Source organism: Silene latifolia, unplaced genomic scaffold, assembly GCF_048544455.1.
Source record: "Silene latifolia isolate original U9 population unplaced genomic scaffold, ASM4854445v1 scaffold_202, whole genome shotgun sequence".
NCBI lineage: Eukaryota > Viridiplantae > Streptophyta > Magnoliopsida > Caryophyllales > Caryophyllaceae > Silene > Silene latifolia.
Window position 1 is genome coordinate 145,299 of NW_027413165.1, and position 12,056 is coordinate 157,354.

Genomic DNA, 12,056 nt, shown 5'->3' on the forward strand with positions numbered 1-12,056 from the left:
TCTTTATTTTCTTATAAAACGCCTATGTAATCAGACGTTCTCTATTATAAAAGATAGAGAACAGTTAGGTAGGATGACCATTTTCTTTGTTTCTTGAAAACGCCTATTTAATTTAACCGTTCTCTATTAAGTGTTACGTATTGTGATATTTGTAGTAGTGAAGGCGAAGGGCATTCGGGTTTTGCCTACTACATGTATATGTCCTTCAAGGGCATGTTGATAAGGACATGAGGGGCGACCTTCGTCTTTTGAGCCTGATTGAGCAAATGGAGCTGCGCAGGAGCCCAGCTTGTCTGTGTTTAGGAGAGATCCTATTGGGCTTGGATAACAGGAAAGCCAACCGTGACCTACCGTATTTGGGAAGCCCCATTATTTTGCAGGTAAAAGAGTACTTTTCTTTCTTTTTCTTTCTTTTCGTTTTCTTTTTTTTTCATTTTTTTTTTGTATTATTTTTTTGTAATTTTTTTTTTTTTTTGTATTTTGCTAATACCCGCTTTTGGTAGGTCTGGCTTATGGAGCGTCTTCGATTGATCGAGCCCTCAGTTAATGTTCCTTCTTACCATGCTCGTTCGATTGCAATGAGGACCAGGCTTTACATGGTGGACTTCACTCGAGTGTGAAACTACTGGGAAAACAAGTTGAAAAGTGAAGATGGCCCCTTAATTAGATGGATCGTACCATGGTGGCACCTCAAATCTATTACTGGAGTATCTTCCCTGGATCCTACCCGAGCTGTTCGCATTTCCGGCTTGGAGTTTATGATATGCATCTTCCCGGAGAGGTTAATGAGGCAGGTTAGATTGAAGCAGATGATCCCGAAGCTTGACATCGCCCCCAGATCGCCGTGGCGCTTACTACGGAGAGTCGAAGAGAGTGGGCCATCAAATGGGCTCAGAGGAACATTTGGTTCTTGAATTCTTCTGTCAGTGCTTTATGAGTGTCAGATTCCTATATGCGGTGGAGGAAGGCTGCTAATCCGGAGGAGCACGAGAAACTGAGGAAGCGTGAACCAGTTGACTACAAGGTTCGCGAGGTGGAAAAAGAGAAGGAGAAGCATCTGACCGAGGGAGAGGAAGAAGTCGGGTTTCGAGTTGTTCATCCTTCGAAGAAACCAAAGACTTCTCTTGCCGTCGAGATGGTGGTTGGCAAGAATGCCAAAGCGAGACCACGAGAGAGACCATTGGTGATTAGGTCGGAAGTGGCGCAGGAGCGTCCGGCTCGAGGTCGCGACAAGAAGTATGATAAAAATGACAAAGGCAAAGGGAAAATAGAAGAGTAGCCTATGTCTTTTATTATTATTTATTATTATTATTGTAATAAGAAGGTGGGCTTTTAGAATCCTAGCCTATTTATTTTTATTATGATTTTATTATGTAACGTATTATTATTATGAAATGAAATAAAAGAGGTTGATTGGTTATGAAACCGTTGTGGTTTTCTTTTCATTATTCTTGTCGAATTTCAAATGCATTTGCAAATGCCCTTCTATTTACATTTAAAGCGATTAAGTGGGTTGTATCCCCTGAAGGATTGCCAACGTATTCATTAAAAAAATGAAATCAAACCCTTGCGCGTAGTTCGAGTAAATGTAAAAGAATAATTGTTCTAAGCAAGAGCTTGTAATGAACTTTAGAAAATAAGCATGTGCTTTACTTACTCTGAAAATGCAATTTAGTTTATTTGATGATATGAGAATGACAAATTGTCAAAATGCAAGAGCAAGATGACATTAGCTTGATTCAGCTTGGCTAGGGGCCGTTTATTTCGTGCCACAAGAGCGACACGTGAGGTTACGCGAGGCGCGCTTTTGCTCCCACTCTAGGCATAATAACGTTTTAATTGGTCAAGGTTTGTTGGGTTGGTAAATTCGTTCCCGTTTAGGTCTGTAATCCTAACCGCACCCCCTGGAAGTATGGACTTGACTAGGAATGGCCCGGCCCAATTGGGTTTGAATTTTCCTCGTGGATCGACAGGTAAAAGAGCCCTAATGGATTTGAGGACCAAATCTCCTTCTTTGATGTTCCTTAGCTTAACCCTTTTGTTGAAGGCTCGTTTGATACGTGCCTGATATTTCTGCACATTATGTAATGCACGTAACCTTCGTTCATCCAGGAGGATGAGTTCTTTGTATCTGTCCCTCTTCCATTCGGCTTCGGGTATTTGACTTTCGAGTAAGATACACAAGGATGGTATTTCTAGCTCGACTGGTTGTACGGCTTCCATGCCGTAGGTCAAATAGAAAGGAGTAGCCCTAGTGAGCGTCCTAACGGATGTACGGTATCCCCATAAAGCAAAGGGTATCTTGCTCGGCCAATCTCTAGAGTTATCAATCATTTTCTTGAGAATTGTGACAACGTTTTTGTTCGCTACCTCTACCGCGCCATTGGTTTGTGGTCTATATGGCGAGGAGTGGTGGTGCTTGATTTTGTACTTGGCTAGCAATTGTTCAGTCTCAGCTTGGAAATGTGATCCATTGTCACTGATGATCTCATGTGGGCAACCATATCGACAGATGATATTGGTTTGTATGAACTTTGCCACATTCTTTGTTGTAAGACTGGTGTAGGAAGCCGCTTCCACCCACTAGGTGAAATAATCGATTGCTACTAGGATGAAACAGTGACCTCCTGTTCCAGCTGGAGTGATCTTGTCGATGATGTCTATTCCCCAAGCAGAAAATGGCCAGGGAGATGTCAAGGTGTAAAGCAATGAGGGAGGAACATGTTGCACATTCCCGAAGATTTGGCAATTATGGCAATGTCTCACATATTTGATGCAATCTGATTCCATCGTGGTCCAATAATATCCTAAACGTGTGATTTTCTTTGCCATCATAGGTCCACTCATATGAGGGCCACATTCTCCGTCATGGACTTCTTCCATCACTTTTCGTGCCAGTGAATGATCAAGACAACGTAGGATTACACCAAGAGGTGTTCTTTTGTATAGTTCTCCTTGCATGAGGACGTATTGGGAAGCTAGTAAGCGGATAGCGCGTTGTCCCCTTTTGTCCATTTCTGGTGGATAGGTGTCGTTGAGCTTGAAGTTTAGGATTGCTTGGAACCAAGGCTCCTCCGTGATTTCCTCTTCATTGGTAATTTGGTGCACATAAGCTGGCTCTGCTCGTCGTTCGATGCATAAAGGCATTTCTACCATACTATCCGGCATGTTAATCAAAGATGCGAGTTTTGCAAGAGCATCTGCAAATTGATTTTCTTCTCGAGGTAAATGTAAGTAGGTTATTTGATCGAAGAATTGGGCTACTTGGTCTATTCTGGCTTGATAAGGCGCCAAGCTTTCGCTTCGGATTTTCCAAGATCCCGTAACTTGATTGATGATCAAAGAGGAATCCCCATGTACTCGAAGATTCCTGATGCCTAAACTTACTGCCACTTGCAATCCAATGAGACAGGCTTCGTATTCTGCAGCGTTATTTGTCACCTCGAAGTCGAGTTTGACAGAGATTGGTGTATGCTCGCCTTCAGGAGAAATGAGCAACACCCCTATTCCAAATCCTCTCAAGTTCGATGCTCCATCAAAATAGAGGTCCCAGGAGTCTACATCTGTTTGGAGTATATCCTCATCCGGGAATGACCAAGTGTCTATCGTTTGTGCATCATTGATGGGATTTTCTGCGAAGAATTCGACAACGGCGCACCCCTTTATGACTTTCAAAGGTACATATTTAAGATCGAACTCAGAGAGCATCAAAGTCCATCTCGCTAGACGTCCATTGAGAACGGGTTTCTCGAAGAGGTATTTGACAGGATCCATTTTGGAGAATATTTTGACGGAGTAGCTAAGCATGTAGTGGCGTAGCTTCTTCGTTGCCCACACAAGAGCGAGGCATGTCTTCTCGAGTGGTGTGTATTTGCACTCGTACTCCAAGAACTTCTTACTAAGGTAGTAGATGGCTCTTTCTTCTTTTCCTACGGTTTGAGCTAGCATGGCGCCCATCGCCGTTTCGGTTACCGTGAGATATAAACTAAGAGGTTGATCTCGTTGAGGTGGCATGAGCACTGGCGGTTTGGCTAGTATTTCCTTGATTCGGTCGAAAGCCTTCTGACAGTCATCATCCCAAATGGTGTGATCTATTTTCTTTAACTTCTTGAATATGGGTTCGCAGATCATGGTGAGTTCGATATAAATCGACTGATGTATTGTACCTTGCCTAGGAATCCCCTAACTTCTTTCTCTGTTTGAGGTTGCGGCATTTCGATTAAAGCTTTGATCTTTGAAGGGTCTATTTCTATACCTCGTTGGCTAACCACGTATCCCAGGAGTTTGCCAAATGTCACTCCGAATGCGCATTTCTGAGGATTGAGCCTCATGTTGTACTTCCGTAGCCTCGAGAAGAATTTGCGAAGGTTTGCAATATGTCCCTCTCTTTCCTTGGACTTGACGATCATGTCATCTACGTATACCTCAACTTCTTAATGCATCATGTCATGTAAGAGCGTAGTTGCGGTGTGTTGGTATGTAGCTCCGGCGTTGATTAACCCAAACGGCATGACCGTGTAATAGTAGGTTCCCCATTGAGTGACGAAGGCGGTGTTATGCATGTCCTCTAAGGCCATCTTGATCTGGTTATATCCCGCGTATCCATCCATGAAGGATAGCAATGCGTGATCCGCTGTATTATCCACTAATATGTCGATATGTGGTAGAGGAAAGTCATCCTTAGGGCTTGCTTTGTTTAAGTCTCTAAAGTCAACACAAACACGGATTCTCTCATACTTTTTGGGTACGGGTACTATGTTAGCCACCCAGTCTGAGTACTCAGAAACTTTGATGAACCCGGCTTTGAATTATTTATCGACTTCTTCTTTGATTTTAAGAGCCCATTCTGTCCTCATTCTTCGAAGCTTCTGTTTCACGGGTTTGAACCCTGGTTTGATTGGGATTCTATGCTCTGCAATCTCCCTATCGATCCCCGGCATATCTTGTTAGGACCAAGCGAAAACGTCTTTGAACTCGTGTAGGAGGTCTATGAAATTGGCCCTTTCGGTGGGGCTCAGGGTGGTCCCAATCCTAAGTCCTTGGGGTTCTAGTTCGGTTCCTATGTTGATGGGTTCAGTATCTTCTATCACGGGTCCCCCTTCCCCTTCTTGTAGTATTTCTTTGGCTATGTAGGGAGGTATCTCGATTGAGTCAGGGTCTGGGTCATTCTCATCATCATCGTAAACAGAATTGCATTCAAGATAACACGAAGAGTAAGCAGAACCTGATTTATTTAAGATTTGAGAAAAGTTGAAACAAAGATGTCATCTGATCTGTGGTCAGTGGCGGTAAAGGGACAGTGGTTGGGACATTTCCCGAACTACCGTTGTTATTCGATATTAGGCTAGGAGAAACGAGGGGAGTGGGAACGACGACAGGAAGAGACTCTCTAGGAACTTCTCTAGACTCCGACTCTGACTCTGACTCGAATTCATCGTCTTCTGGTTCTCCTTTGAACATCTCTCCTTCTCCAGTAGTGAGCTTGAAGAGTCTTCCTTGGTTGTTTGTCCACTTGATCAATTTTCTCCATCCTTTCTGCTGATTGGTGTTGATTTCTGTGATTAATGCGGTAGGGTTGAAGTGATCATCTTGAAGTATCATAGTAATGATCTCGTCCTACGCGGCTCTAACAAATCGATCTTCTCCAAATAGTAGACTCACAGCTTGTTCGTCTAGGCAAGGTGCTTGACGAGTCTTGACGGTAGGAACCGTTTTTGGAGGAATGAAGTAGCAATCGTGAAAGATCTCGATTCCGGCTAGCTTCCTTTCGAGATAATGCCAAGGTTCGGGAAATCCATGAAAGAATTCTTGACTTCCTTCCCTAACGAAGTATCCATTTAGGGTAAGGAGATAGGGTCGCATTTGAATTCCCACATTCTTACGGTTTTGAATTTGAGCGAGCATCTCGAGAACTTCCTCTTTGGTGGGTTTGTATCCTAATCCAAGGGGTATTCTTTGTGAATTTCCCTCCTTATAGGGGGCAATGGTGCTCCTTCGGATAGGATTCAAAGGCATTCCCGGGAAGTATGGTTTTGAGTATGTGGTTGACCACTAGGTTAGAGTAGGTATTGAAGTATAATGGTGCCAACTCGCTCTCTATGACGTTTATGATGTGAAAGCCCCCAAGTTCATGTACTGGATCTATAAGGACTTGATTGCTTGACTTCTTTTCGATGATTGCCTTGATGGGCGACGAAGTGATCGTCACCACCTTACCATTTAGTGGGATTTTGATTTTCTGGTGGAGTGTGGATGTTATCGCTTTGGAAGCGTGAATCCAGGGTCCTCCATGAAGTATGTTGAAGGATGCCTCGATGTCCACTATTTGAAAATTGACCTTTCATTCAATTGGCCATGTGGCTATGGTTAGGTCAACAAGGACTAACTTTAGTCCAGTCTGTTCTCACTTCTCTGTATACATACTGGGCAAACATTTTTCTACTTCCTAAAGGGGTCCTCCAAAAGATTAATAGCATCTGTCGCAACTACTTATGGGATGGGACAAGTTCTTATGGTAGAGTACCTCTGGTTGGATGGGAGCAAGTATGTACTCCCAAACATGAGGGGGGCTTGGGTATTCGAGATAGCTTTCACTGGAATGTTGCCTTCATTGGTAAATTGGTTTGGTGGGTTTATAGCAAGCCAGACAGTCTTTGGGTGAAATGGGTGCATCGGTTAATTCTTAAAAGGGTGTCCCTGGTCTACATATCTTCCTAAGTCCCATTTGAGTGGCAATTGGAAGGCAATCTGTAGGACTAGGGATGCTCTTTCTACTGGTTACCTGAATGGTATTTGGCTTGCTGATCCTAAGGGATATAGTGTGCAGTCTGGCTATCAATGGCTTCGTCACAAAGAACCAAAAGTTGGCTGGGTTAAGCTAGTTTGGTGTAATTGGGCTATACCTAAGCATTGCTTCCTGAACTGGCTCATTCTGAAGAATGCTTTAAATACTAAAGTTCGCTTGTATAAAATTGGTATATGTCCTGATGAGCTGTGTTGTATCTGTGGTACTGATAAGGAGACAATCCCACATTTATTCCAGCATTGCAGGTATGTCATTGCTATACGGAGCTCCCTGTGCAGCTGGTTGCAGATTCCTATGCCTTGTGGGAATGGAATTATCTGGTTAGGAAGAAGGAAATGGCCTGCTCTTAAGAAGCTGGTTTGTGTAGCCGTCTTTATGAGTGGATATTATGCAGTCTGGCAGCAAAGGAATGCTGCTAGGATAGAAGGTGTACTGTTGTGTCCTGATGTTCTGTTTATGTAATGTAAAACTTCGATGAAAATCAAATTGTTAGGACAGATGAGTAGAGTTAAGAGGATTAGTGATAGGCAATGGCTTGAACAAATCTTGATGTAAGCTAGTATAACTTATGATGTATCATGTAACCTTGGTCTGTGCTTAATGAGATTACTTACATTTCACCAAAAAAAATAGGTCAACAAGTCCCACCACCTTTCGTCATGTACCATCATATGCGCGAACACCTTGATTGGTAGGAGTCCAATCTGATTCTTTCATGCCCAATTTATATGCCGTTTTCAAGGGTATGACGTTGACCACGGAGCCATCATCTACTAAGGTCATTGGCACATTCTTCTTGTTGGAATATCTGTCCTCCGACAATAATGCGATCACAATTGTCGATCATATTGATCACATGTTTAAATCTCATTTTAAGAATACGTAAGGGATGATTCATTTTATAGTCAATTGATCAACATTAATCGGTAACGATTGGCTTGCTAGAGTTTGACGTTACTGTCGTGGGACGGTGGTGGTCAGTTGATCCCTTAAGGTCACACCTAAAGGATGATGCCCTTATCTGTAAAGTTGATTAATTGTATGATGATACAAGTTGATCAATTCCTTAAAATTGAACAATTCATTTGTGAGAGAGAATATTGATATCTTATTGTAATGGGATTAAATAAGATTTATTTTAGTAATTGAAAAGACGTGATACTAAAATTGTTTATTGTTTGAGAAACAATAGAGATATGAATGAATGGTTAATTATAATTACAAGATGTTGTGAATTATAATTAAATGACCCATTTTATTTATGTGATCAAGTATCACTAGTCAATTTATTGTATGTAATTTAATTAATTTATAAAATGATATTTATGTGATAAATATGCATTAAATTAATTAATAACATGTTACATGCTACATGTGACATATTGTGTGACAATTGACAAATTGACAAAATAAAATGATAGTCCATTTTTGGGAGGATGGACCGAAATATGGAAAGAGTGTTAGTGGGTTTTGGTTATTTTATTTTATTTGATAAAATGGCATGATGATGCCTACCTACAACTAGCCTTACACCTACTCTTACACATCTTACACATCTTGTCTTGTGAAGACAAAAAGAAAAAGAAAAGATGCCCTTAGTTGGACTACTCAAACCGTGCTCCTCCTTCACTTTAAGAGAGAATTAGTTCTCTTATTTCATTCTTACATTATTTTTTTTTTTGTCTAAACCATCCGGTAATCCGAACCACATTGGGCTGACTAATCCGGATTTCGGGGCGTGTCCAAGGATTACGGTATTTAAACCCCTCCCAATCGCAGTTGTGGGGGATCGATCCGCAGACCTCCCTACCAAGCGCAGCCCCATGCTACCACTGCGCCAACCAACGATTGGTATTTCATTCTTACATTATCACATGCAAAAGTTCATGCATTATTCATTTTTCTCTCTTTAATCTTCATCAAAACATGAGATTTTTGATCCAAATTGTTCATAAAAAATTACTAAAATTATTAATGTAATATATGAGTGTTAGTAATCAATTTTAAGGTAAACTACTAAACTAATATCTAGCTTATATTATTTAGTGGGGATAAGGGATAATCTTGGGTGCAATCAAGAGGAGAATCTCTACTTTGGGATTTTTGGAGGATCATCCTAATATTCTTTATAGCTCAAGAACAAGTGAGGTAGGAGACTTCATTTGTGCCCATATAGCCGAAAATACAATTGTAAGGAACCGATTTTTCTTCACTCTTGTATTTGATTTGCATGCATAAGATCTTTAAGTTTTTATGACTAAAAATTTAAACCAAAATATGTGATATTTAAAATATGATTTCCAACAAGTGGTATCAGAGCCTTAGGTTGTTTGCATGCAAATCGGTTATAGTTTTTCCGAGTTATACGATTAACAAATAAAACTTATAAATTTGTGTTTATTATGATATATCACGAAATCAATTATGCATGTTAAAGTTTCTGGTCCTAAAATGTATTTAGGATATTTTGGTTAATTTATGGATTTTTATTGTTCATTTTGTATAATAATGGCATTAAAATGTGATTTTATGATAAAAATGTCATTTTTGGACTAAAATTAGCTAAACTTCGATTTTTCCAGTGGTTTTTGGATATGTTTTTACATATATTATATTTTGATGACCTGTAATTGTTCATAATATTTGGAGGTCTTATGCTCGAAATATGGATTTTTCAAGATAAAATCGAATTTAATTGAAAAATAGGTTAATATGAGTTATATTTCGAATCTGGTCATAGAAATTTAGTATATTTTCACATGCAGTTTTACAAGATGTGTGTAAAATAATTGGCTATAATAAAGTCTTTATGCATGATTTATGAATTTTTGATGAAAAATCACATAAATAGTGACTTTAATTAGTATAAATTGCTAAAACATACTTCATGACTAAGGAAAAATGTCACATGTTGCATTTTATCTCTTATTTCAGATCTAAAATTGAAAATTTAATAAAAATAATTTTTCTCATATTTTTATGGTTATAATTGATAAATTCGATAAACCGCAACATTGTTTTTCTCGATAAATTTCGAAATTTTAACCTAATTTTTTGAATATTATGAGTGTCATGGTATTTTTCCAGAATGTTCATGAGTTTAAAATTTCTAATTTTGAATTTATTTGAATTTTTTATGATTTATTTGAAGTTTATGGCATTTTATTGTAATTTTGAGTCCATTTATGAACAATTTTAAGAAATATAAGTTAATTATTGTCAATAAGTTAGTGGAGACTAATTTTGAGTCCTAAGATGGTTAGGATAATTAACTAGTACATAAATATGACTTTATGTAATTATTGTGATTTTAAAATGTTGAATCACGCATATCCGTAAAAACCGATTAATATACGATATTGGCTCTTTAAAGGCGATTTAGCATAAAATTGGGCATGTTCATACATATTATAATGATGCATTTTATTTATGATTGTCATAATTTTATTTTATGTAATTTTTGAATTATGTAGTTTTACTTAGTATGGCCTTAGTTTTTAATTGATATTGCCCGAAATGTATGGGAATATCGATTCGGTTGTAATTTATTGTGATCTCGTATCACCTTTTTGTAATTTAATAGATTTATTTTATTTTAATTACAAATGTATAATGGGAAATTATGTAATTTGTTATGTAATTTATTTATTCCGGAGATCCTTCAAGACGGTGCCACTCGAGAAGGAGATCCATTAAAGACGGTGTTACCTCGATATGCGTGCCAAGACCGATGTTCAAGGGACCAATGGAGTTGGTTTCCGAATTTGTAATAGTTTATTAGATTTACTATTTTAGGAAGGCCATACTAGGATTTTATTTTTATGCTTTGCATTTTATTTATATGTTGCATGCATTGCTAAATCGCCATAACTAAAACATGCATTATCATTTTATCGAGTTTATCGACCGTGTCGATTACAATTATCGTAGTTCACCGCTTTAGTTCACTTAAAACGTGATAGATAATAAATTGACATGACCTCTCGCTAAAATAAACAATTGAGACTTAGCCTTACCAAAAAGTAGAAACCATGAAAACCTATTTCGTGAGGGAGTGCGCTCGGCCCTACCGAGGTACAAACCTTGTTACGTAGGGGAAGTGGGTGATAAATGTCTATCCACCGAATTCATGTTGATAAGGGATGAATCGGCCCTACCGTGCCCAAGTTGATGTGGATTTGGATCATGGACACATTTATTCGAAATTTGGATTGAGCTCAACGGAAGTATTCGTGACCATAGTCGCATGTGTTCCGGGCTAAAGATAAATATTAATGTAATTTTATCGACCAAGAGTTCTAAAAGTAGAATCGATTAAAGAGTTAATCCACCGAGTTATATTGATAAGGGATGAATCGGTCCTACCGTGCCCAAGTTAATATGAATTTGGATCTTGGAATCATTTATCATAGTTGGGTGGAGGTCACTATGTAAATGCTTTACTTGTTAAATTATTTACAAGTATTATAATAACGACAAATGTTTTTGTTTTCATTATTCCGTTATCGTATTGTTCTATTTCTTTACCTCAAATTATATACGATATCATTTCGATTTTAGTTCAAATCTCCATTAAAACATCGTAACTAAAGACAAAATTTGAATTTTTCTTCTAAAATCCTCGTATTATCCATTGTAAGGATCTCTTGTGAAGTGTATAGATAAAAGTTATTCGTGATCAAAAGGGTTTTTGATTCTTGACTAACATATTTACTTACAATGAATTGTTTCTCATATGCTTAATTGAGTTAAGTACTTTGAAACGTTACATCATTTTGGTAACTAGATTTGTTTGAAATCAAAATTGACCAAAATACCGCAACCACTTCAATGAAAGTTTTAAGACTAAACAAATGAATTGAAGAGTAGTCTTCATGAAATTCAATTTTGCTTCTCTAAGCAAAGACTTATTGAAATGAGTGGGAGCATTCTCTTAAACCGTTAAGAAAAGGACGAAGTTTAAAGAAGTAAAATTAGAATGGAATTGATACAAGGTAATGTTAAAAGTAACGTTATTGAGAATAGCAATACTAAACCTATCAATCCCGACCGATAAAGTTTCCATTGTCTTAATTGTTGGACGCTAGAAAGGAAACTACCCCAAATTATTGAAGAATCAACAAGTTAGTTGTGGGACATCTAATGGGACCTTCTTCTTTAAATGTTTATTTGATTGACATAAATTTTGCTAATACTACTTCGTCAATATTAGAAACCGATGGTGGTTTTCATCATTGTATTTGATACATAG

General features: G+C 38.4%; 1 protein-coding gene across 1 annotated transcript; it reads left to right on the forward strand.

Moving 5' to 3' along the window:
* Window positions 1-6,496: 6,496 nt before the first annotated feature.
* LOC141638646 (uncharacterized) lies at window positions 6,497-7,267 on the forward strand. The gene is made up of 2 exons (XM_074447990.1): window positions 6,497-6,613; window positions 6,743-7,267. The coding sequence occupies exons 1-2, from the start codon at window positions 6,497-6,499 to the stop codon at window positions 7,265-7,267; spliced, it is 642 nt and encodes a 213-aa protein (XP_074304091.1).
* Window positions 7,268-12,056: the final 4,789 nt, after the last annotated feature.